The sequence below is a fragment of the Anas acuta genome, chromosome 29, assembly GCF_963932015.1.
Source record: "Anas acuta chromosome 29, bAnaAcu1.1, whole genome shotgun sequence".
Classification (NCBI taxonomy): domain Eukaryota; kingdom Metazoa; phylum Chordata; class Aves; order Anseriformes; family Anatidae; genus Anas; species Anas acuta.
Genome location: NC_089007.1, coordinates 1248355 through 1274136, shown reverse-complemented (window position 1 = coordinate 1274136; position 25782 = coordinate 1248355). Strand labels below are relative to the sequence as shown.

Here is a 25782-nt window from a genome sequence, read left to right as displayed (position 1 = left end):
CCACTTGCCAGCCCTGGGGGGGACACGGCGAGGGCAGGAAGGGAATTTACAGCCCCGGGGGGGGACAGCGCCAGCCCCCAGCGTGTGCCCAGTTCCTCCCGATCCCCCCCAACCCTCTCTGAGCCCCCCCCCATCCCCTTCTGGCCCCCCCCCATCCCCTTCCCAGTGCTGCTGCACTCACACATCCCATCGGAACAGGGGCTGGAAAAAAACAACAGGAAAGCTTTTGGCCAGGAGCCCCCCACATTGATGCTATCCCCATGGGCACCAGAGCCCCCCCGGCACCACCCCTTGCCCCGGTAAAGCCCCCCCGAGGTGGGACTGGCTCCATTCTGCTGCAATGGGGAGGGAGGGGGCACAGGGGCCCGTCCTCGGTAGCACGGCACGGACGGCGGCGGTGAACGTGAACGTCTTTATTCGAACAAGGCTAAAGGAGGACCCGTCGCGCTTCCCACCTGGCATCGCCTAGGATTAGCTCTGCTAATTGATATTGCTATAAATTTAATTTAGGGACAGAGGCCGCAGAAGGAAGGGGAAGGCGAGAAGGGGGGAAGTGAAAAAAATGAACAGATTTTCCCCCAAACATAACAAGAAGAGAGAGGAGCGAAGGGTGCAAACGCTGGGTGCGCGTCCCCCCCCTCATGCCCTGAAGGCAGGGGTCTGGATTTCTGCCAGACCCCCCAAAATGCAGCCCCTGGCTCCCCCAAAACCACCTCCAGCCCCCGTTTCGCAGCGCTCAGCCTCATTGCCAGCACGAGGCCAGGGCTGCCACGGGCTCCTCCGAGGTGATCCCCCAGTGGTGGCACACAGGAAACATAAAAAGAGGCTGGGGGCTGTGTTGGGGGCCCCCCCCCGCCGATGGTGGGGTCGGAGCCACAGGGATTTACGGAGGGGAAAGGAAAAGGTGAAAGAAAGGGGAGCGTGGGGAGGGCTGAACACAGGGGGACAGCGCAGCACAGGCGTGAGAACACGGCAGACAACAAGGGGGGGGGGAGAAAAGGGGATGAGAAGGAAAAGAAAAAAAACAACCGAACCGTGGCATGAGAACAGAGAAGTGTAAACTTTCCTTCGTTATCAACTCTAGCTGGGAGCTTCCTACAGTCTCGCTCCCTCGCCGGACCGCAGGGGAGAGCGCGGTGCCCTCAGGAGCTGGCTCCCTCCTGGCGGCTGGCTCGGGGCTTGCGCTGGGGCAGCCCCGCGCTGTGCGTGCTGGGGGGGACGGGGCCGGGCTCCGGGGGCTGCGGCCGGCGGGGGCTGCCCAGGGGCTGGCCCCCCGGGGGGTTCTGATGCTTTCCGTGCGCCTGGCCCGGCCCGTTCCGGTGTCGGTTCCCGCTGGGTCTCCCGGTGGCGGCGGGGGGACCGGGGTGGCGCTGGCCTTGGGACCTGAAACTGGCTCCTGGGCGCCTGTTCCCCGGGGCAGCCTGGAAGGGAAAAGGGTGGGAGGGTGAGCGAGGGCGGACGGGGGCAGCTCCGGTGCCCCCAAAACAGAGGGAGCCGCCCTGGGGGTGCGGGTACCTCTCGGGGAGGCTGGGGGGGGCGGCTGCTGGTGGCCCCCAGCACTGCTGCCTCTGCAGGGGCCGAGGGTTTCTTGCTCGCTGCGGTAAGGCTCGAGGCGGAGGCAGAGGCACAGGCGGGGCTGGAGGGAGCGGGGGGCTCGCTGGGACTGCTCAGGGACACGGCCGTGACAGAGCTGCACCGGGAGCGGGTGGAGTAGCTGTTCTTTGGATGAGAAACTGGAAGAGAAATACCCCAAAATTCACCTTCTGCATGCGGGAACCCAACCACTCGCCCCCCAGCTGCTGCTGGGGCAGCTCGGGGCTGGAGCCGAAGGCTTGAACAGGAACAGAGCCTTTTGTGGCAAGATTAATCTTCAGTTGTGGGGACCCTAAAGGGGCACAGCTCACGGGGAAGGGAAGGAGAACAGAGCCCCAGGCAAGGGAGGGCTGTCCCGCAGCTGACTCCTCTCTCACTGTTAAATTTTGGGGACAGACGTGCAGTTTTGGTGGCTCCCAGCCCGCTCACCTTGCCCGAAGGAGGCGATGCTCTTCTTCAGCACGTCCAGATCGCAGGTGAACCGCGCCACCCTGCCCAGCTCCTCGTCGTACTTCCTCTCGCTCACGAAGTGCTTCAGAGAAAAGACAGAGAACACGCGTTAATTCAGCCTGGGCACCGAGTTACAGAGCACAGGAATGGGAGATGGAGACAAAGCTCTCCTGTTTTGGCCTGGTAACGGGTATCTGAGCTGCTTGAAAAGCCTCAGCTGAGAAGGCAGGTGGCTGCAAGGACTTAAGGAAACCAAGGAACAGATTTTTGTCCTGCACGACTTCCTCCTCTGCACAAGCAGCCTTCCTCAGGCCCCGGGAGCCCAGCTACAGCCTCACAGCAGCTCCAGTCCACAGCCAGCGCCGTGCAGGCCTCTGCTCTGGATGCTGAGAGGCAACAGGTTCCTCGGCTGCACTAATCCTGCTACAGGGGCGAGTGCTGCAGGAGAACAGAGGTGACAGCAGCTCGGTTTTCAAGCTGGAGTTTAATTGATCCTTCACGCAACTTCGCACTGACCTCTTGTGACAGGAGCTGGTGTGCCGGCGAGCAGAAGTGTTTTACAGAATATAAAAGCAACTCATGCACAGCAGGCAGGCTCTCCGAGCTAGGTGGAAAGGCAGAGGTCAGCCTGCACCAGCGGGAGGTTTTCACTACTGCTCCGAGGACAAAGCTGCAGCTTGGCCACGTTCCCGGCCCCTGTGCCAGTTCACAATGGCTGAAGGTTGAACTGCACGCACCGGGGTTAATGTTTGGATGGTCGTTTGTTGGCTGAAGTTAGTATTTTAGAACACAGAATGTGCTAAGAGTGAAGATTTGGGATGCAGGGTCCCAGGCCCTGCTGCGTGGCTGCAGACAGCAGGACGCAGAGCGCTGGTGACGCGTTTGGACACTACGGAGAGCAGGAAAGCCTTGCACACAACACAGAACTGCACCCAGAAGCATCAAGAACACAAAAGAAGTGTACTGTGTTTGGGCGAGAGTAGGACTAGGTTAGATCAGACAGGAGCAGAGCGGGGAGCTCACCTTTATGTCAGCTCTGAGCTCGACCAGCTGCTCCTCCGACATGCGCACCGCCACCTCAGTCATCTTCTTCAGGGCCTCGGCCTTCCTCTGTCGGCTCACCAGGATTTCCACTGCAGAACAGATCGCAGCTCAGGCCACGCCGACACCGGAGCAGCCCCAGCCCCTTATTGGTAAGCAGCAGGTGCCCCACAGCCCCCACGGACAGCCCCGTGCCAGCTGCAGAGCAGCCCCAGCTCCCCCCGCCGCAGCCATTCGCGTCTCCAGACGCAGACGGAACCTGAGCTGGGAGCTGACTCGGAGCCGGGCACGACACGCAGCTTTAGCAGCTTTGCCTCGCTCCTCTCCCCATGTTAACTACTTCCCCGGGGCCTCCTGGACTCAGGGGGCTGGTGCCGTGTCCCCGTGGAGCTTCCTAACGGCACCAGGCAGGCTGACAGAGCCCGTTCCAGCTGCCCAAAATGCCAAAGTGCTCAGCAATGGTCAGAAGGGTGCAGCTCACCCCCCCTCTAACGGGGGCACAGAGCATACAGGCTGTGACCCTTGTCAGGGAGCAAACAATCTGCTCAGATAGCTCAAGGTACGGGGTAAGTTCTGGCTGCGCAGCACACTCCGTATTCAGAATGATGTGAGCAGGAAATAAATCAAAATCTGCTCCTTGGGGGGCTGCCTCTTTAGGGCGCAGCAGCACCCACAGCTCGCCGGGTGCCGGAATAAAGCTGGAGCCTTACTTGCTTCTGCTTTCACTTTGTCCATTTCAGCCAGCAACGCCACCTCGCGATCCATAAGGCTGGGGAAAAACAGAGAAAGGAAAAGGATTTAGTACCAAACAAAGGGGACACCAGATCCTACGGCAGAGGCGCAGCGGTGGCGGTTTCTGGGTTTGTCGGCCAGCGAGCGGAGACCAACAGAGGGCAGCAGGAGCCCGCCGCCAGCCCGGCTTTGTTCCGAGCGGTGCCGCAGGCTCTGCTGGCACAAAACTTGCTCTGCACGGCGCTGCCTTCCCCAAATTCAGCTGGGTGCGTGGTCACCTTACTCCGGTAAAGTCAGAGCCACTTGGCAAGGGCAGAGGTGCCGTGCAAAGGCAGCCGTGCCGCTGGTGGAGCCGCGCTCTGCTGGACTTAAACAGAGCAAAGCGAGGGCACAGCTCGTGGGAGAGTTGCTCAGGGCACCGACCAGCAGGGCAGGATGGGATCCACGGCTCTGGGTATTCGGGCACCTCTTCCCCCACAGCAGGCTCTGTGAAGCCACCTGGTTGCACTGCTTCACTCTTACACCCTCGGTAGTTAATTAAACCTAGAAAAGTGTCCAGAAAGCCCAGCTCGGGTGCTCTGCCCCACTTCACGGCAGGGCGCACGCTGCCGATCCCAAAGGGCTGCGGGGCTGACCCGGGAGCAGTGCCCACCACCCACCTCTTACTGCCCCAGGGTTTTTCACCCAGGGTGGGAGCACCCAGGGGGTCACAGCGAAGCATCGCCCCTCGCCAGGAGGCTCCGCGTGCCTCGAGCGTGTCCGTTGCCACGAGACCGTGATTCCCCCGGGTGTCACAGCAGCAGCCTTTGTGCGAGCAGAGCCGTGCAGCTCCCAAATTCAGCACGTTTGGGCAACCGAGAGCCTGGCAGCACGGCGGGGCAGGGCAGGGAGCTCTGCAACACCGCTGCTCGCAGCCTGAAGAGGAGGGCTCCAGTCCCACCAGGGGACCGGGGTTACAACAGGAGAGGAAACACCAGTGGAGTTAATTTCCCCCTAGCAGCTGTTACGGTGCTGTGTTTGGGATTCAGGATGAGAACAGCCTTGATAACACCCCGATGTTTTAATTGTGGCAGAGCGGTGCTCACACCGAGCCAAGGACGTTTCAGCTCCTCGCTGTCCTGCCAGCGGGCTGGGAGTGCAGCGAGGAGCTGGGGGGGCAACAGACCCAGGACAGCTGACCCCAAATTGGCCAAAGGGGCATTCCGTACCTTATGGGGTCAGGCTGGGAATTAATACGGGGGGGTTGGCTGGGTTAGGGGGACCAGGTGGTGAGCAATGGCATGGTGCATCACTCGTTTGTGCACATTATTAGCAGTAGTACTATTACCATTATTATTTTCCTTTCTTGTCCTAACAAACTGTCTCTGTCTCAACCCGCAGCCTTTCATTTCCTTCTCAGTCTCTCCCCCATCCCAGAGAGGGATGGGAGAGGGCGAGGGAACGGCGCTGTGACGGCAGAGCCCGCCGTGCACGCGTGAGCTTTCCGCTGCTTGCAGTGCAGACACCGAATTAGACCGAGGGCGATATCAGCAAAGCACAGGGGCAGCCCTTCAGCGCAGGCCACGGGCTTTTGCAGCGAGAAAAGGTTTGCCTGAAGATGGGAAGAGTATTTATTTTAGCGGCTGCCTGAAAGGGAACCCACAGGGCAGCTGAAATGCAAACTCGAGCCGCGGCTCCCGCTCCTCTGCATGTCAGAGAGGATGGAAGCGAGATCAATTTAAACAATTCCCTCTGAACAGCAGCTTTGACATTTGGCGGCTTCTGTTGATTTATCGCTCTGTCCATCTGCCTTTTCAGGGCAGGAATTGTTCCTGCTCGTAGCACAGCAGGGGCCTGATCCAGGTCAGGCACTCTCAGCCCAACTGCGCAAATACAACAGCGCGTGTCAAAAGCTCCGCTAATAAGGCTTCACCTTGTTTCCAGCCGTCCCCAGCGCAGCTCGAACCTGGCTCCACAACGGCAGAAGCAGGGGCAGGGTCCAGGGAGATGCCCCCGGTGCCTGCCCGGGGCCACATCACCACAGGAATCCCCTGGAGCTGCAGCTGAAAGGGTGCGAGTGCGGCCACGACGATTAACGGGGTGCAGGAACAGCCTGGCCACGCTCCCCACCCCATAAACATCTCCTCCCTGAGCACACATCGCTCCCTCAGAGCCAGCGCCTGCGTTACCGGGGCTGGTTTGGGCTTCCTCCCGCAGGCAGACCCACACGCACCCCGGCACAGCTTCCAGCCCGCGTCCCTTTGTAATTTAATTTACTCAGCAGAGCTCAGCTGGAGGCCTTTACCCAATTTTACAGTTGGGCTGGCTGAGGAACAGAGGTCAAGTTGCTCAGCCCAAGCTTTGCGTGACGAGTGACTCGGAGCAGCCCCCGGCTCTCTTCCATCCCGAGAAGCCCCCCCCAGGGCTTCAGCTCCCCGCTGCCCCAACCGCCTGCCCCCAGCTCCGCGCTGCTCTGTCCCGGGACAGGAACACAAACCTGCCTCTGCCAGAAGGGCTGGGCTCGAAGAAAGGGAGCTGAGGTGCACCAGGAAGAAAGAGGGGCGGCAGCTGAACCGGGAGCTGCCGAAGATGAAATAAAGCCGAGTGCTCGGCTCAGACCCAGCCGCCAGGAGAGGAGCTCTCGGCCCCGTGCCCACCTCGGTGTGCAGCGCTGAGCTCACCCACCCCACCCTAAAGGCTTGGGGGGCTCTGATTTGCTTTCCCTGTCAGAAGGAAATATTTTTCCTGCAGGAAAAATATTCTGGGAATTGGGAACTGTCAGGACTCCCTCGTTCAGGTTACCCCATCGTCCCCAGCCCAGAGGGCTGCAGGAAAGCTGGGGAGGGGCTCTGTAAGGGGGTGGGGTGATAGGAAAAGGAGTAATGGCTTTGAAGTAAAAGAGGGCAGGTTTACATTAGATAAAAGGAAGAAATTCTTCACTCTGAGGGTGGCGAGGCACTGCAACTGGGTGCCCCGAGGAGCTGTGGGTGCCCCATCCCCAGCAGTGCCCAAGGCCAGGCTGGATGGGGCTGGGGGCAGGTCCATGGGAGGGGTCCCGTCCATGGCAGGGGCTTGGGATCAGAGGGGCTCTGAGGTCCTTTAAACCCAAACCACTCTATGATTGCATGAGAAATCCTCGCACCGCAGGAAACCCACCCCTGCCCCTCGGGGTGGATCTCAGAGATGTGTCGTGTGCCTGGCCTTGGTGCAGGCCTGACCACGGCGTGTTTCTGGAGAGGGGCTGAAGCCCGGAGCCCTCGCTGGATAAAAGGACACCCGAGGTGCGTCTGTGACACACACACGAGCTGGAACGGTCCGCACTTTGCTTCTCATGTTTCCTGTTTCAGAGGAACAAACCTGCCTTTAAATCAGGTTTGCCTTTGGTAGGACGCCAGCCGGAGCGGTGATTCAGCAAGAGGATTTAACTGCTGGATCTCATCCTATGCCACGGGGTTTTAAAATCCACTAATTGTTCTCTGGGTCAGGAGGGGGGGGGGGGAGAGAGAAAAAAAGAAAGCTGTGACGGAACAAATGACGTCTCAGCTCACCGGCAGCTGCATCACTTGTGGGAAAAGGACGGTGAATCTTTCCTGAATGCCCCGGCTGCAGAGGGGCTGCCTATGGGCTGTGTGGGGCCGGTGCCTTGCTGGGCGTTTGTCAGAAGGCTCCTGGTGGCCCTGTGCCAGGGGAAAAGGCTCCCGGTGGCCCCGTGCCAGGCCGGCTCCCGGAACCGCGCGTCCTGCTTCGCCCGCCCGCCCTGTGTGAGCAGCGCCGCGGGTCTGGACTTGGGTCTTTAACCTCGCCGAACGTGGAGCAAGCCCTACAGGTGATAACACAAAGCCAAAGGGCGAGGATTGCTGATACAGAGCCGGGCACGGTAACCAGCAGAATGACATTTTCCGAAGCAAGGGAGGTTTTTAGTGACGTTGTAAGGTTGGGAGGCTGACAAAACCTACCAAAACTCACTGCGTGCGGTGGCAACGCTGAATCGGCCTCAGCCACTATCAGCAGGGGCTGATAGGAATATGAACACACCCGAGTTAGGGCTACAAATCTCTCAGCCATCAGCAGGGAAAATCCCCTCCTGCCACAGCTTTTCCAGAGCACGAGAGGGGCTGGGAGCTCCTCGTCCAACTTGGGCTCGGAGACCACAAGTGTGGAAAGCATCAAAACGGGGGGGAGGGCACGCAGACACCGCCAACCCTGCCTCTCCCTCTCCCTCTCCCCTCTTTTGTTGAGTTCAAAAGTCTTCCTTAAACACTCTTCGTCACTATTTTTAGCACATGCTGAATTTAAATGCACGGGCAGCATTCTGCTCCAGGAGAGCACTTCCTGGTAGCAAAGTTCAACACAAGTACACGGAGGAGAAAAAAAAAAAGCCCAGGCTGAACAACCAAGTTCGCTGAAGGGCTTCAGAATTCGGCAATCTTTACATCACTACCACTAAACACTCTTGCCTCTGAGGCCACAGAGTTTACAGACACAGATAGCTTTTGACACAGATTTGCAAGGCTGCCAAGTCTCTAATCCTTCGGCGTGATAGCAGCGGTTTAGTTACTTGTCAAATATTACTCACTCCAGGCAAGGAGAACTCTCTGTGCAGTTTCTTATGAATATTCCTCCACCAAAAGCCATCATGTTTGTATAACCAAGAAGAACAACTTCTCACTAATACACTCAGTCAGCCAGGACAGCAAGTGCATCTGCTGTTAGGACTTTTGGAATATCACCTCAAAGCACTTACCCAAAACAATGAAAACGTTCATTAAAAAGACCTGATTACACACGTAGGGAACATCATGCCCAGTATTAAAAGCTTGGTTTAAAAAGGGAGAAGTAACGCTCTACAGAATGATCCTTGATGTGTATTTATGCCTTCGGAAGGATCCTGCTCTTCCACGTTCTATTGAACCCTCATTTGAAGACGTCAAATATAAATGTTTGTTTTGAAAAAGACGCAAGCTGCCGCACTCTTTGCTCCCAACACCTGTCCTTCCAGCACCTAGCAGACAGCAGTTATCTGGAGAGTTCCTTGCCTTATCTGTGTCTAAAATGGCTTTATGGTGCCAGGTTAACTCTCGGCCAAAAGCAGTGCCAAAGATCGCCAAGGACCTGGACGGATACACCGAAGCCTCGAAGGTGTTTTAGCCTCCTGCTGCACGAGGGGGATGACAGCTCAAACGCAGGCCCGGCAGAGCTGCCTGCAAAGAAGGCTTCTAAAAATTGCAGAGCACAGGACTTTAGACTCCAGCTTATTCTTTACAACATGCTGAGCTCTCAGACGCTGAAGAACGGCGCTTGGGCAGCAAGGCAAACACCAGCATGCCATTAGGCTGACTGGAAAGCTGAAGTCCTATCCCAAACCCATTGATCTTAATCCTCAACATCTGGATCCGTTCCTACATTTTACTTACCTGCTCTGCAGTTCAGCAAAGACCTGCTTCATCTTCTTAATGGAAGCATCCATTTCCTCTTTCACCACAACCCGGTACCGAGCCAGTGAAACGGTGCAGCGCTGGAGATCCTTCACTGATTTTTCAATATTAGAACCTACCAAGAGACAGGGAGAGCTCAAACAGCCGTGTCAATCATACTGCTAAATCCTCCCACCAGGGATAAATCAAGAGATGGCTTTCCCTCTTATTTTAACACCGTGCACTGCTGGGTTTTAAAAATTTCCTTCCCCAGCATAAAGGCACTAGGTTCAGCAGGGGCGGCCCTAGAGATTTTCCTGCTTAGGAAAGAGCTTCCAGAGCTTGTGGAATTTCCTTCAGTGGGCAGAGATGGGCAGAGATGTCCCTCCACATTTTCAAATACATGACGAGAGTCATAGAATTTCTTCCTTATATCTAATCTAAGCCTACCCTCTTTTAATTTAAAGCCATTACTCCTTGTCCTACCGCCGTACTTAAACCAAATGCATCTCTGAGTCGCTTCCATGTGTGAGAAACAAAGTGGTGTTTTTGCAACAGAAGGTGTTTTTGCAGTGGAAAATTCCACTAACCTTGCATATCCAACAGTGATTGTGTGGCACAGCAGTGGGGAGTTACATTAAGCAGATAAGGGGAAGGTCCCACTGTCCCAAAATAAGGATAGCTAAGAACAACAGGATGAGCAGCACAAAATCAGTAAAAACAAAAATCACGGGCCCTCTAGTCACGAGAGAAGAAGGAAAAAGAAAAGGAAAAGGAGAAATTAACAGTTGGTCAAATTAATATAAGGTATAGAAGTGCGTCGAGTAGGTTGTGAACCTGTAGTACTCAGCCAAGGAGGAAATGGGAGAACTCAGGTGTTGGGTAATAGGGAATAATATAAGGTTATGATAAACTACTGCATGCTCCTGCTTGCAGGACGCTTGCCATTGCAATCACGAATAAAATAGCTTCACAGAAGACCCTGTCTGAAAAAATTGAGATTTTTCTCACATGCGTTAGGGACAGGAAACAAGGGAAGCAAATTCTGCTCCCAAGACCAGCACACAGCATCACTGAGTGAAACGGCTCTTTGCTTGGGGAAGAGAAGTGTCTCGGGAGCTAAAATTAAATCTGCACAGAAGGTTATTTCCTCAGCCCAGGAGATGAGAGGATTGGCTCTCTGCTGCCAGGGTTAGTCTCTGTGTCCCAGCTCGCCATCAGGGCGCAGCACCTTGCCCGAGCCCTCCGCAGCTTGCCGGAGCGCAGTTGCCCCCTGCCAAGCTCCATTAACAACTGCTCATTACAGCTTGGGCGTGCAGCACCAAGGTGAACCACCACCACCGCGTCTCACCGCGCTAAGTATAACAACTGCCAGCACAATCGGGGTCTCTGAGGTCCTTCCTGTCCCCCCTTGTTATTGTAAGAACTCAGCTGTGGAGAAAGCACTCAAAAAGAGAAAAAAAAAATGTGGTGGAAGGAGGCTGTCACTTCTTGTAACGGGGCTGGACCAAACTCCTGGCCTTGTGACAAATTCTCACAAAAGATGAGAAACAACCTAAAGGCTCGGTGAGGGAGCACGCAGAAGAATGGGCTAAACGTATGCAGCGAGACTGGCTGCCTCCTCCCCGGCTTCTCACACACACATGGGTTTGCTGCCCCGGGCACTACAGCTAAACTGCTGTCAAGATTCCCCACTGTGCACAGGGGAGAAGAGGAGAAGAGTGCGAGTCGGTGGCCAGATAATACGCAGCACGTTAGCTTGCATTAAAATCAAAGTCCAGCACGCCTCACCGCTATCTGCCAGCGACACCGCGGAAGAGGTGGTGAGAATTTGGCCAGCAGCAACCTGCCGTGGCACCAGAGCGGGTGCAGCCCCCCCAGGGCCTTACCGAGCTTCTTGTTGGCAGGTGAGACGGGAACGTCGTCCAGCCGCGCTCCGGGCGGGCAGGCAGGAGCCGAGGTGCTCGCCGTGGATCTGGACAGAGACCTGCTAGCGCTCCTCTGCTCAGGCCGCTGTCTAAGAGATGAAGGGCTCTGGGAAGGATGCATGGTGAGCGATTTTGTGTCAAAGCCTGCTATTCCATTCTCTAGCTCAGGCACTGCTGTAGAAAAGCACACTCGTTTACAGGGGAACGCGAGGAGGACAGCAGAGCCCTGACCGCCTCTACGACAGCGAGCAGAAAGCAGAAACCGAGGCGAGCTGCTCGCTCCTGAAGAGCCGTCCAAAGAGCTTGGCACCCAGAGCTGACCCGAAACAAAGGAACCCAACGGGCAGGAGGCAGCCCTCTGCTCTTTGAACGCTCGGTGCCCGTCTCCTGCGGCACCCCACAGAGACTGACCTGTTCTATCAGGCATGGCTGGCGCGGCAGCCTCGCAATCCTCCAGCTCCCTGGCATCAACCGAGAGCGCATCCAAACGTTCGCTGAGCGAGTCCACAGACTCGGTGTCGTGGGCGCAGCCGTTCACATGGTAACCGTTAATTCCACCCTGCTCCGAGTCCGCCGACGGCTCCTCTTCAGTGGGCACCAATTTCCCGGGGTCTGCGAGGCCAGGGCTCGGCTCGGGTTGCGGTTTCGGTTTGGTTTTCTTCTTCTTGTTCTGAGGATTAGGCATCCGCGCCACAAAGGGGGGAAAAAAAGAAAAAAAAATAAAAACAAAAAAACCCACGTTAAGCTTAATTCCTAAAGGGAAAATTAAGCTTATGCTTACTGGCTGGAAGTAGCTGAATTAAGTGCTTTTTCGGCCAGCCTGGCTGTTGATCCTATTAACAGTCGGAGGGATTTATTCCACAATGAGGACAGATACGGGGGCATTAACGCGACACGAATGCGTTATCCTCTCTGGCGGTGCGCCAGCGAGACCAAGGCTGCGTAACCGATGGGCAACGGGAGAGATTTGGGGCCACAACCCGCAGCAGCCCCGTGCCTCTCGGGGGGAGCTCCCAGGGCTTTCTGCGGCAGCCAGGCAGAACTTTCTTTTATTCCAGTCCTCGCTCTGACAAAAATTCCCTCGTTTCCCAGCACGTGGCTGTGCAGTCGCAGTTTCTCCCTCCCTGTTTCATTCTGGTGCTTTTCAAGAATTCAAAGGAGCCCTTCTGAATAATTATGATTTGATTCTTGCCCTGGTGGATTTAGACATTATAATATCAAGTCCCGGAACTTTGCAAATCTTTATTTAACCGTTTCACAGGGGTCTGAGCAGAGAACTAGGCAAAACAGGCGAGGAAGCTTACATGACACAGAAATATATTTCCACAGACCTCAGCATTAAATGCAACTGTTCAGCTCCAAAGGTTACCGATGAAAAATGGAACTGCACGACTATCCGAACAGTGAATTACAGAGCTCTGTGGAAATAAAGGGACCTGAGAAAGATTTACTTCAGCGTGGGGCTGGGAGTGTGGATTAGGGGTCCTGCGGAGGGTCAGCAGAATAAAAGCTATCGCTAGGGCAGTAAGTCTCGAAGCTTTTTTTCCGTTGCTGCACCCACCACAATGTGCCTGACAACTAAATCGAATGCAAATGGGGTGAGACGATGATGTTTACAACTTGCACTGAAGTTACCGTGTAAATCATCGCCCTGAATGGTGAGGCACCTGAAAACCTAGTGATCGTCTCGGGGAGTCTGCTCTGCTACCATCAATATACGCATTTGTTCTCTGCTTTCTTTTCTCATTGAAATTATGAGGAATGCTTGCTGTTCTCTGCAGCCTGGATTTATGCTCTCCCTCATCCTCAAAAAAAATAAAAATAAAAGAGGAGATAAATACCTTAGTAAAGTATATTTAAAGGCATTACCTTTTTTTTGCCTGTTACAGTCCACTCTTTCAGTACTTCACTGGCATTGCCTAAAACAAAAAGCAGAGGTGAGCAGCTGACAAAGCACCTGCGTCCAGCCCTTTCACGTGGAAGCACCTCCACACCTGGCAGCAGCCGTGACACTTCCTGCACCCAGCAGTTTCAGTTCTCTTGGCTGACGTAACAAAAGGATCGGTTTCGTTTTTGCTCTGGCCCGAAGAGGACTACACCCTTAGTACACAGGCCAGCTGTTTCCAGACAAACATCCTCGCTTCGGCTCTGTCACAGCACAGGTTTGGGTGTTCAGAGCCCTGCAGGAGCAGTTCTGAGCTCAGGGACAGACACCTGCTGGATTTCTCTGCCAGGGACTCCAGCTCAGGATGCCCAAAGCCTCCATGGGTTCGGTGTGGCTGTCTGTGCTGGTCAGCACAGCAACAAGAGCAGCAAAGCGAGGGGCAGCATCACCAGCAGGGTCACAAAACCCAGCTAACACAGCACAAAGCACAGGCAGCAACTCTGGAAGCTGAAGGCATGCCTGGTTTTGCACACACGAGCAAGAGTTTCTGTGATTGCACACCTAACACCCATTACCTAACGAGCTGTCGAGTACTTCTCTCTGCCTTGACCCCCGGATGGACAAACACCACCAGAAATTGGGAAGGAATTGGCTGCTGCTCGCCTTTGTGCAGAGCTTGTACTTGGGCGTGCTGGGAAGCTCCGAGAGCTCCCTGCCAGCTGGGGCGCTTACACACAGCCCCAGCTGCACGAGCACCACCGCTTCCCAAAAAAGGTCCACAGACAGGGCAGCTCCGAGTCCCGAGGCCACAAAGCCAGCCAAGAAACCCGCGGCGGTTACCTTCCATGAAGGCCTGCACCGTTCTGTCCACGCAGTTGTCGAAGTGCTGCAGCACGAGGACAATCTCGTTGTTGCTCCTGTTGGGGACGATGGCACGCACTGCGCTGATCTGGAGGGAAGGGAAGAGGTGACACGTAAACCATCCGCTTTACCCCGCGCTGTGCCTGCAGCGACCCTTCTGCAAGCAGTCTGAAACCCTTAACTGATGACTTCCTTATAAAACTTTAATGTGCCGGGACGATTTAGCCTGAATAAAATTTTGCTTTTGACAGAACTGCAGTTAGCTCCCAGACAGAAGCATATTTCACCTCCGAGAGCAGATAAAGATACAGCGCTCACGAGCTCTTCCACAGCACGTGGCGAGTTCAGGTCTCAGCAGACACATTTACCTTCTCCTTCATGTTTTCAAAGGTTCCTCCTTGGGCCATCACGGTGTTGGACTGCACATCAAAAATAAACCCAGACGGATCTGTGAAGACAAAGGAGAGGGAGGCTGTCTTCTGAACAGCAGGCACCAGGAGGCGTTTGGAGGGAGACGAAGCGAGGTCAGCCCCGGCTGCCTGCCTTGCTGGGGAGGACGCTGAAATCCTACAGACGCACAGCATCCGTGGGCCGCTCCTGTTACCGGAGGGTAACCGGCCGTGACGTCCCAGCCTCGCTCCAGGACCAGGTTCTGTTTCGCCAGCCGGGGTGCCACGAAGTAATCCCGGCTACACCCGGCGTGCCAACGCCCCGCTGACCTCAGGAAGCCAATAAAACTCTGAAACCAACCACGGGGCAGAGCCGCGAGCCAACAAACGCAAGCCCCAGCAGGGCTGGCCCGCGAGAGAATCTCGCTGAAGCCGACCATTTCCACCCCCCCCGTTTCTGCATTAATCTTTTACTGAGCCCAGTAATAAAGAGTTAATGACAGCCTCAGCGCGAGAGCCTTGGAGCAGCGCGCTCACCAATTTCCTCCACCTGGAGGTACAAATGGCAAGCAGCCTGATAAATGGGGTTGAAGATTCAGCCGCTCGCGCTCCCCGCCAGCTGCGATCTCCAAGGTAATGCTTATTTGCCAAAAGAGACCCGTAATTGAGGCAGCCATCGCCAACAGCTCTGCTCCCTGCCAGTGAGCAAAGGTCGCCGAAATCTGCGGGCCCTGCTGCGAGAGATCACCACGAGGGGCTGGGATCCCAGAACCACGCTTGATTTGGCTGCCAAAGGTCTGCGCAGCCCAGAGTTCAGGTTTGCTACAAAAAAGGGACAAAATAGATCACAGGTGGGCACCCCAGCACCCCCACCTCCTGCTCCAAGCCCCTGCAGCCCTTCCCAGGGCCTTCCCATGCACACAGCACTGAGGGCAGATTTCCTACGAGGGCACCAGCTTGGACATGAGGCCGGGGTCCTCGTGCCGAGCTCCTCAGCCGGGTTCCTGCAGGTGCCACCGCTCGGTGGCTCCGGGGACTGCCCGGGGACAGGGCCACCGGCGGGGACAGGGCAGCTCGCCCGGTCACTGCCCTGTGCCGTAGCCCAGCCCGCTGTTCCCAGCTGCTGATTCACGTTCCTTCCCTCACCTCCCCTAAATAACTCGTACGCGGCGTTGAGACACACCATTGACTCCCGCGGTTCCCAGACATTGATGTAGCATTTAAACCGCGATGCCTCCAAATACAGTGACAGAATTGTGAGCATGATGGAAAGGTCAGGCTCTTATTAAGGCTACAGATGAACGGTTAAATTCTTCCCCGCTCCATCCTCACCCGCGGCAGCCCCATGAGCAAGATTTTCTCAAGTTTCCGGAGCTCGCAGGAGTTTGAGCTCCCAACTTTGCAGCCCTTAATCTTGTAAATGGCCTTCAGATTCCCATCGCCGAGTGAGGATTTGCAATCTTTTTTCAGAACCCTCCTCGCAGAGCGGCCACCGAGGACCCAGGTGCCAGGGAAGATGAAGCTTGGCTCCCCCCAGCAGCACATTCTCAATCCCATCCCTCCCACATCTCCATTTGCACTCGGTCTTCCAGGGCACCGGACCTGTCAGCGCTGTGCTCCCAGCTGCCTCTCCAGCTCCCCGTCGCTCCGCCACGGCCCGAGTCCTCCTTGGTGAGAAAACGTTTATCATGCAAAAATTATGCAACGGAGACTACGCCGTATACATTTGATATTGCCCAGGAGCACTGCCAGGCATCATTAAAAGGGCTGCTGGCGCTCGGGTCTCTCGTGGTAGCGGCTACTTGCAAGAGCGGGCAGAATTTAAAGCGCTCACATCCTCGCCGACACCATCCTGGCTGCCACCGGTGGCTCCGGGATTTGGGGAATTAACATCTTAGTGGGGACAGAAAGCCCCTCAGCACCGCCAGGGCTCTGACTGTGCCCGACGTGCCGAGGCTCTCCGCTGCTCGGGCTGAGCTGTGCTCATCGAAGCCGGCACCACGCGGTGCCACCCCGGTGATTTGATGTGATAAACTCCAGAGGTGACGCTAACGGCCTTAATTGCCTCTGTGTTCCCAGCTGTATCCTCCAGGAAAACGGGGTGGCAAGAGATCATTCATCCCCCATCATTTACGGCTGCGTTTCAGTGCTATTTATCGGCCTGATCGTTCCTCCTCAACAGGAACACCGAGGGTACCAGGAGGAATCCGCCCTACCCAACATCACACTGCCGGCTTCTTCCAGGCTGCTCCTCCTGTAACTCTGCTAATTAGCCCTTCCTGCACGAGACACGTGCAAGAATTACAACTACACCCTCAGAAAGCTCTGCTTCTTGGCAGCCAGGGAACAGAACAGCCTGGGGAAGACACGGGCCAAGTGTGGTGGCCCCCCCGACGCCTCCTTGCTACGGCAGCACCGAAAGCCCCGCTCCAAGCGACGCCGGGCTCATGGAGCCCCAGCATCGCTGCCTGGAGTGCAGCTGAGATTTGGTTAAATTGGGAAACATTTATGGGGTCTGTGGCTTCTCAGGTCGGTGGTAACCACGCCGGCTCTGCCAGGCACAGCTCTGACACGGAACATGAAGCACCTGAAGCATCCTCCTGCTCAGGGCGAGGTAGAACGCCTTCGCTCCATCGGCCTGCTCTTTCAGGCGTATCCGTAGATGAAAATACCCAAAAACATGGGTAAATCAGGACTTCCGAAAGAAACGCTGTTTAAAAGATCACGTCCATGGGAGCTGTTTGTGGTTCCGCTGCTCCCAGGCTCCAGGCGTTGCACTTCGAGCTCCACAGCTCAGGGCTGGCAGCCCGGAGTTTGCTGCTTTTCCTTACAAACTCCGTCCCTGCGCCCTGCTCTTTGTTCACGTGGCACAGCTCCTGCTAACAGGCAGAGGAACCAACGCTAAGCTCTCTCCCCGTGAATTTGAGGGCAGTAAGCACGAAACCGGGGTGGAATCAACACCCGCAGGTGTGCTGGGATCACTCCGGGATGCTGCGCTGCCACCGATACGTTTTGTTGACATCAGAAAAAAATACACAGAACCAACGCAGGAATTGAGTAAAACTAAGAGTGTTCCAGCACCTGCTGGGTAGAAATTAACGCCGTGCTTTACAGGAATGCAGAACAAAAGAAAAATGAGGTCTCCTGCGGGACTTGACAGCTAGCTCTGCCTGTTCTTACGATCCAGGAGAACAAACGGCACCACCGTGCGCATCTGCGAGCCCTCCCTGCCACCAAAACGCATGGAGCCACGCGAGGGGCTGTGCTTGGCCCATGAACTCCCCTTGCTCAGCCTCCATCATCGCTCGCTGCCAGGGTCCACTCAAAAACCGGGGCTTGGTGCCTCCAGCAGCTGCCGTGGAAACTATTTCAGTGCCCAAAGAGAGCCCCACGCGATGCAAAGGCAGCCCGAGGAGGTGGCAGCTGCACGGCAGGGTTTTGCTAGGCAAGAAACCCCGCTTAGTTTTTCAGATCTGTTTGACAGGCCCAAGCATGCACGCAGCCTTTGAGTCCAAACCTGACACAGGAAAGTGATCGGGGCCACAAGGGGGACCTGCAACCCCGAGATCTCCCCCCTGAGAGGGGGGACAGGCTGCCAGAGGTCCAAGCCCAGCAGAAGCAGGACGCCGTGACGCACCAACGCAGGCTGCATCCCACCTGCAGGGCCACGGGTGCCTGATGGCTTGGAAGAGGGGGAAAATTGAACGAGGAATTAAAGCAAAGTTCGCCTGCAACAGGCTGAACTCGCTGTGGGGCAGCTCTCCGAGCAGGAGGCCAGGCAGCGCCTCTGCTTTCAGCACGTGGAGCAAGGCAGTGGGGCAGTTTTGGGGAGCCTGCCCGCGCTGCCCTTCCCCAGCTGGCTCCCATCCGCACGCAGGGGATGGAAAAATCAAATTGAACCTGGAGACGGAGGGATGCGGCCAGAGCCCCCACGGGCTCCCGGCATCAGCCCCTCACAAGCCGGGATGGGATTTATGGGGTTACAGAACACGCTCCACGTCCAGCTCCGTGTGTTCCCTGCACGACTCCAAGCGGCGTGGAGATCTCCTGCTCCGTGGGTCCTGCCCCAAGTCCTCCAGGCAGGGGCTGAGCACACAGCGAGCAGCCAGCACAGCCGGGTTGTGCCAAACGGCTCCTCCTCGAGTGCCGTGCGGGTAAACAAAGGGGGAGATGAAAGGATTCAAAGGGAACTCCTCACTCCGCCGTGCAGGCTCCCCGCTGCTCTGGCTGAAACCTCCTTTGCCAGCGACTGATCCCAGAGACCTTTCCCCTCTCCGAAACTCACGCAGGGCGATTTCTCATCCGTCGAAACGGCTCCGTGACGCATCCAGATGAGCAGGAGCGCGAGCGCCGCTCGGTTCAGGCACCTGGCACGCCTACAGCCGCGGGCTGATGTCCGGGAACAAGATTTATGTGATTGCTTTGTATCCCGGGGTCAGCAGTCATTCCCGAGCCCGGTGCTGCTTTCACTCAAATCAATTAATCGAGTCGGGAGGGGGATGAGAGGGAACACGCTCGCTTGGCACTGGGAGGGGGGGGAAGAGAAGCGCTGGGAACCGCGGATCACTAAGCCAACGAATCTCCCAGACGCTGGAAAAATATTTATCGAGCAGTCTGGCATCACGGACACTACCTGCCCTCCGAATTTCTGAATCGCCCCTTACCGAGTGGGTGAGGGCTGAGAGGAGCCGTCCGGCGCAGCCCAGGGGATGGAGCTGCACGTGGGTGCGCACACGGGTTTGGAACGGGGCTGATTTCACGCCTGGGCTGCAGGCTGAAGCATTTTCCCTCCTGATTAGTTGAGGGGTTCACAAAGGGCCGGGGCTCTTCTAGGCAGCAGCAGCAGCAGGCGGGCTCCTGATTCGGTTTCAAAACTGCTGCGTTATTTACCACGGCTCTCCCTTGCTCTGCACCTCTCAACACCTCTCTCCGGCCCTCTCTTACGCAGCACACGGCTTTTGCTTTGCCTTCAGCAAAAAGAGGAACCGAAGAGGCGTTCCTCACCTGGCCAAACCCAGGCCCTCACAGAGGGCTGGGAAACACCACAGCACCACGCTGACCCCGTGAGCAGCAAAGGAGCACCCCAAAGCCGGGCCCAGCACGGCAGCAGCTCTCCCTGTCCCTCCCCAGCAGTCTCCCAGAGCCTTCTTCCCTTGCCCTGCCCGGCTGCAATAATTCCTCCCTGCCCCCCAAGGAGCATTTTCACTCCCCGTGTGCTCAGCACCAGCAACTGCCGGGCTCCACGTCCAGCAGCTGGGAAAAGGCAATTTGGTTACGACTCGTACCGAGGCTTCCGAAAGCACAGCCACAGATCCAGCATTTTAAAACCCGTTCAAGAATCACCCCGCGCTGTAATTTCCATAACTGCTGCTAATTGCTTCAAATCATGCCCGGGTCTAGCTGTCAGAGGACAGCAGGGCTCCTCAGGTAGGCACCGCTGCTACGCCAAAGCTGCTCGGAGAAAGGAAATCTACAGAGAACAAAAGCTCTCCTCCTGAGGCAGAGGACACGAATTGTCAAACCCGTGCGCCTTAAATTATTAATTAGCAGTCGGCTCAAATAAAAAGAAACTCGTAACCCTCCACCCCTCCCCGCACTCCCTGGAATTAATGCTTCACGTGTGGCAGCTGAGATCCCTCGCTGAAATAAGCTGCTCGGTGCAGCTTTGCCTCTTAACGTGCAACGGCAAAGGAAGGGGACGGGGTGAAGCTCGGCAGATTTAATCCCACAGCCGCCCCGACACCACGCCGGGGAGGGGAAGCCTCGCACCGCCGCCGCTGGGGACCCCAGGGAGGAGGGGAAAAAATAATAAGTTTGGCTCTGCAACTCCTCAGCCGCTGAAAATCTTTCTCTCCTGCTTTCTGACAGCGGAGGCGCGGCAATATTAACATCAGAACTGTCCAGCTGGACACCTGAAACGCTGCTAGAAATGTCAGCAAACCCAACAGGTTGCACCGTGTCACCAAGAGAGTGACAATAAGCTGTCAAGTGACATTAGCAGCCTGGAAGGGAGCATAGCAAAAGCAATTAACCCCTTCCCTAATTGATAACTTCGGAATCAATCGTGCTGTTTATTGACATTTTGACTGCACCGCAGCCGCACGCATCTTACCTTTCGGATTTTGCTTTTTAGACATCTCGGCGTGTTTGCGCTAACGTCCAGCTACACAAGACGGGGGGGAAAAATAGAAAAAAAAGAGGAAAATAAAAAAGAAAAAGAGTCCTTGCCCTCGAGTACCGTAGCTGGCAGTTGCAATTCACACACCGCCTTGTTGCAGCGCGGGAAGCGGCAGATATCTGGTTTGGGATGGCAAAATCCCAGCTGCGAGGGCAGTCAGGGTCTGGAGTTGTCAGAATCGCGCTGACAGGCCAGCAGAGCACCGCGGCTCCTTCCTCTGAAAAGCAGCTCCTTGTCACGACGCCTGACTGCAGCCGTTGGTGTCGGTCTTCTCGGGTTCTGAGTAGGAAAAGGAGGAAAAAAAAAAAAAAACACAACAAAGGAAGTAAGAAATTGCTGCTGAACTAGCCAAAGGCGTACCCCAAGTCTCTCAGCTTGTCAAAATCATCCTGCTGATGCTTTTTCAGAGGAAAAAAAAGTGTGTTTTGTACCCGGCGCTGCAGAAGCAACATCAAACACAAAGCACCAAGCTCCCTACAGACTCGCAGGGTTTCAACAGGCTTCACTCGGAGCTCCTGCAGCACCCCGGGACGCCGGGCAAACCTTATGGCCAGGGAGATTTGGGGGGCTCAGAGCCCAAAGAGCACCGCACAGCCACCGGGCTCACAAAGAGCTGAGAGCCGACGGGGACCGGGAGCACGGATCCTGAGCTCGATGCCACGGCAGCCTCAGATCTCTCCCGTGAACACAGGCAGAGCTCACTCGTTTTCCCCGCTGGTTTCAGCAGAAATCCACGCTGCAGGGCCGGCTCTGCGCGGCGTTACGGGCGCGGATCTGCACCTGCGAGGGTGAGCGGAGCTGGGGGAAGCAGCGAGGGCAGGCGCACGCCAAGGGCGCTGACAGGTTAAACAAAGAACACCGGGGCGCTCGGTGTAAGGGAACAATGGAGAGCTTCCCGGCCCCGGGAAGGAGGCAGCCCCTCCTCGCCAAGCCTCCCGCCTGCCTTCGTGGCGAGGGGGGAAAGGCACAGCCCGGCCGTGCCAAGCTGCGAGGCGCACACGGCCAAGGACCAAACGTGCAGCGGTCGGGAGACCTCGTACGCTGCTGGTGGGACCATCAGGGAACACGACGAGAGAGGAACACACACCTAATTTGCTCCAGGAACAATTAGAGGCTCAATTCCCACCCACCCCAGCCAGGATCAGTTTTTAGGGCTGGCCCCAGGACACGGTTTATGAGCCTGAGGAACGCAGCGACGCTCATCCGACACTGGGGTCTGCAACACCGCCCCATGGCTCACCAGCAGGGACCCGCTGAGCCTATTTTAATTTAAAAATAGGGTTTTCGTGTACCCGTAGCCTTCCTTTCTTAAACACACGGGATCTCAGAAGTTATTCCCGGCCAGCGACCCTGGCAAGCTGAGCACAGGACGGAGAGGCCGCAGATGCTCGCTGCCGGTGCACAAAAGGAAGCAGAAAAATTCTTTGCCTGCTCCAGCCCAAGGAGTTAAACAGCATCAGCTCTTTTGCTGCCTCGGGACACCAAACGGCACCTCTGACACCGCCTGAAATCCCGTGCCAGAAGACGGGGCACCCGGGGAAAGCCGGCACAGGCCGAGGCCACCGGGTGCTGCTGATGTGCACCGGGTCATGCGCCCGGCCAGGTTTAAATTTGCTGCTTGTGGCCACGGGCAGGAAGCGCTCGGCCTCCGGTTGTGAGCCTCGGGTGCGTCCTGCGCCCCACACTGAGGCCAGGAGGGGCTGGGGGGAGCTCAGGGCACCGGAGGTCTGAGCACCGCAGCTCCACGCTCTCTGTGCCCATCACTCGGGGTTTTTAAAGCACCTGAAGGCAACGACCTGCACCGCAAACCGCAACCACGCGTTGCAGCCTCCTTGGTAACTGCACTTTTTGAGTTTGTTTTTAAGGAAAGAAGGGGTGCTTTAACCCAGGAGGGAGCAGGGGAGCACACGGAGAAAACGCCGTGTTGCCAGAGGTGAACTCCCTCAAACTCAGCTCAGGAAAGGGACGCCTGCAGGCTGCTGGGGTGCCCGGCCCCGAAAAGCAAAGGAAAAGCAAAGCTTCAGTCATTCAAAGGCTGAAAGCAGCTGTAAAAAGAGTTGCCAGAGAAGAAGTTATCAGGAGATCTCCGACCGTCTGAAGTTACTGCGCCTTATCACCCAGGAAATACACTTTTACCCACTTCAAAGGGGAAAAACGAGCGGTAATTAAGTCTTGGGGGGGAAAACAAGCAGCAGCCGGCAGCTTCTGAACCAGCCTTTGGCAAGCTCCAGACTAAACCTTCCCCGCACAAAAGGGGCAAAGCAAAAGGCTGGGGAAACAAACCAGCCTCGGACAGATCTGGCGAAGATCTAAGGGCACATCCTCACTCCTCGGTGATGTAATTAAGGCTGAGGATTCATCCCAAGCCCGAGCTCCGCAGGGCTCACCTCGAGCCCGCAGCCAAGGCAACGGCAAGCTCGTGTCGGGCTGCAGGAACGGGGCAGGAGCAGCAAAGAGGCGGCAGGAAACCGACCTGCGGGGCGAAAGGAAAGCACTGACGGGGCGCAAAGGAAGCCCCCGGGTGCTGCGGCCCCTCGCCGCGGCCGGCCCCTCGCCGAGCTGACGCGGCGCAGCTCTCCCGAGCCGCCGTGGAAACGCACGCAGCGACACGTCCCACCTGCGTGGGGAAACGTCCTCCCCGATTTCCCAGCCAGCACGGCAGAGGAGAACCGATTCTAAAGCACCCCGCCCATGGCATCAGCTTTCCGGGCTGCTCCTGCTCCGTCTAGACGGGTCATTCCCGTAAACTTTCCGCACTCGGCAGCTCCCTGTCGGAAAGGAAATTAAACTAGCGGTGAGAAATGCGGCTGGGGGTTGCTGTGAGCTGCTCCACGGTGGTTTTGGTGAGAAATCCGGCGTTCTGGGGGGAGAAAGCTGCTCCTCGGGAGGGCTCTGCCCCTCTGTGCACCTCGCACCCGGCTCCGGCTGGCTGGCGCTGCGCGGAGCGTCCGGCTAATTAGCTCCCGAGCTAAGCAGTCCCTCGCCACGCTATTTTAATCCTGGTGATCGAGCTCGTTAAGAGGCTCTGGGAGCGCACACAACGCATTAAGCAGCAGCAGTGGCTCTGCTTGCAACGTGTCGTCGCTCCCAAGCAGAAATCCATCTTCAGGGAGCCTGGAGGACGGTGCCGGAGCCCCGCAAGGCGGCGGTGCGAGGGGGGAATTTGCTCAGTTTTTGGCGCAACCCCACAAAAAAAATCAACATTTCCACCAAAAATCCAGGAACGTGCTCAGCGTGGGAACCCCGAGCCTCAGCTTTGTTGGTTTCCCCCTCAGCAAATTCCTGTTCAATTTGCAAGAGGCCAACCCACAGCCGTGCCCCTCTCCCGGGCAGCAGAGGCCTCGGTCACCTCGAGCCAACTTCTCCGCGTTATCACCCCGCGCTGCACGACGTCCAGCGACACCAAACAAACCCGACACGGCCAATTCTTGGGCTTTTTCCCCCCAAATCAGGACCAGCAGCTTCCCGAAGCCGCCTCCACCACCAAGGATCGTAAAGCCGTGCGGTGCAGAGGACCGAATAAAACGGTTTCTTAATCTCACTCTGGAGGCTCGGGGGTTTTGTGGTGGTTTGGTGGTGGTTTGTTTGTTTTTTTTAGTATTTCCTGAGGCCGCTTATTTTGTGCAGGAACGAACCAAGCACCTAACTTCAGAGATAATCGGCTGCCTGTGTTGTTTAAATCCTCACACCGAGCGTCGGCAGCTCTCCCACACCCGCCTCCGTGAGCGAGCTGGGCCTCCTGGGGCAGCACAAGGAAGCAGGGCCGGGCACTTGGGGTGATAAAACAGCCCCGTGCCCGCTCCCAGGACGTCACGGCACCCCGCCCGGTGCCGACCCGCGATAAACGCGGCGTTTCCGTGCTCGGTGGCCAAAGAAAGCGTCCCCGGGGGGCTGCTGTCGGGTTTTTTGGGTGCTTTGCACAGCACCGCGGGCACGAGGCAGGAGGGAAAGGCTCCGGCCAAGCGCTGGAGGGCTGGGGGGGGGCTTTCCGTGCACAGCCCCCGAGCTCGGCACGTAGCCCACCTGCCTTTTCCCCAAGCCCCTCGGGGCTGCAGGAAAACTCGCCCCGGGTCCTTTTGAGGTGTTTTGGCTATTTAGGACCGCCCGTGCCAGCTTTCTGCTCGAGTCTCAGCGATGCCCAGCACCACCCAACATCCCGGCTCGGCTTCGCCGTTAAGAACCGTTTCACCTCTAAGAGGCTGAACGCATCCTTCAGATCAGGAGTCGCTTTTGACCCAAATCACCTAAAAACAGGAACAAATTGCAGTGTTTTGGAAGGGAAGGCAGCAGCAGCAGCAGCAGCAGCACGTGCAGGGAGACGCCGGCTCTCAAAACCCACCCCAAAGTGGCGAAAACTTCCCCCGACGTCACCCCCGGGGCCAGGCCGGTGCCGTGATCCCGGAGAGCCGTTTTTGCCCCTTTTCTTACCGAAAAGCTCGGGTCTGGCGGCCCGAGGGGAAACGTGAGGGTGTAATTAAAAACAGGCCCTGATGATGATTGGTGGGGGGGTGAGGATAAAAAACGGCACCTGCGGGATGGGGGGCAGCGGAGCTGGGCTGGGAGGACTGGGGGGAACTGGGAGGAAATGGGGACGGGAGGGCTGGGGGGGGGCAGAGGGGCACCGGGGAGGGATGAGGGAGAGTGGGGGGGGACCGGGGAGGAACGGGAGGGGGCTGGGGAGACCGGGGGGGACCGGGGAGGAACCGGGGACGGGGAACGGGAGGGATGGGGAGGGCAGAGGGGGGGCAGGGAAGGATGGGGGGAAACGGGGGAGAACCGGGGGGCACCGGGGAGCACCGGGAGGGGACCGGGGGGCACCGGAGAGGAAGCGGGGACGGGAAACGGGAAGGCCGGGGAGGGCAGAGGGGGAGTAGGGAGGGATGGGGGGGAACGGGGGAGAACCGGGGGGCACCGGGAGGGCACCGGGGAGACGGGGGGGGACCGGAAGGGGACCGGGAGGCACCGGGAGGTGGCCGAGGAGTACGGGGGGCACGGGGAGCTTCCGCCCCCGCTCCCCCCAACCGGAAGCGGAGCAGCGCTGAGGGCCGGGCCGCGGGGAGCCCCCCCCGGTGCCCCCTTTCCCCCCCCCCCCCCGGGGCCTGCACCGCTCCCGGTGCCCCCGGTGCCGCTCCCCGACACCCCCTCCCCGGCCTCCGACCCCCTCCCGGCCGCCCCGCACTCACCGGCCGCGGCCCCGGGGGCTCCGGGCGCTCCCAGCCCCGCCGCCGCCGCCCCCCCCGGGCCTGAGGCCGCCGCCGCCGCCGCGCACCGGGGCGGGGGGCGGGGGCCGCGGCCCGGCAGGAGCCCTCAGGCCGCGCCAGCCAATCGGGAC

The 25782-nt window shown here is 57.5% G+C and overlaps 1 protein-coding gene across 4 annotated transcripts; it reads right to left on the bottom strand.

Annotated features, from left to right (window-relative positions):
* Nucleotides 1–398: 398 nt before the first annotated feature.
* Nucleotides 399–25782, bottom strand: SPATS2 (spermatogenesis associated serine rich 2). 4 transcript variants are annotated; one of them, XM_068663677.1, is made up of 13 exons: nucleotides 25634–25782; nucleotides 20385–20729; nucleotides 14252–14331; nucleotides 13863–13971; nucleotides 13007–13056; nucleotides 11549–11807; nucleotides 11099–11311; nucleotides 9210–9345; nucleotides 3795–3853; nucleotides 3067–3176; nucleotides 2023–2125; nucleotides 1516–1733; nucleotides 399–1421 (listed from the first exon to the last, which is right to left on the bottom strand). In XM_068663677.1, the coding sequence occupies exons 2-13, from the start codon at nucleotides 20407–20409 to the stop codon at nucleotides 1143–1145; spliced, it is 1641 nt and encodes a 546-aa protein (XP_068519778.1). In that variant the 5' UTR covers nucleotides 20410–20729; nucleotides 25634–25782; the 3' UTR covers nucleotides 399–1142. The 4 variants fall into 4 exon arrangements, with proteins under 4 accessions (XP_068519778.1, XP_068519779.1, XP_068519776.1 ...); XM_068663678.1 differs by having other exon boundaries at nucleotides 11099–11308; XM_068663675.1 differs by lacking the exons at nucleotides 20385–20729; nucleotides 25634–25782 and adding an exon at nucleotides 14463–14727.

Excerpts from the sequence above, each read along its gene's own strand:
- SPATS2 (XM_068663675.1), bottom strand. The coding sequence starts at position 14,712 with ATGGTCGGCTTCAGCGAGATTCTCTCGCGGGCCAGCCCTGCTGGGGCT. Across the intron at positions 9,346-11,098 it reads ACCTGCCAACAAGAAGCTCG|GTTCTAATATTGAAAAATCA; the intron begins GTAAGGCCCTGG and ends GTCTCTTGGTAG. Across the intron at positions 1,734-2,022 it reads CATCGCCTCCTTCGGGCAAG|TTTCTCATCCAAAGAACAGC; the intron begins GTGAGCGGGCTG and ends TTTCTCTTCCAG.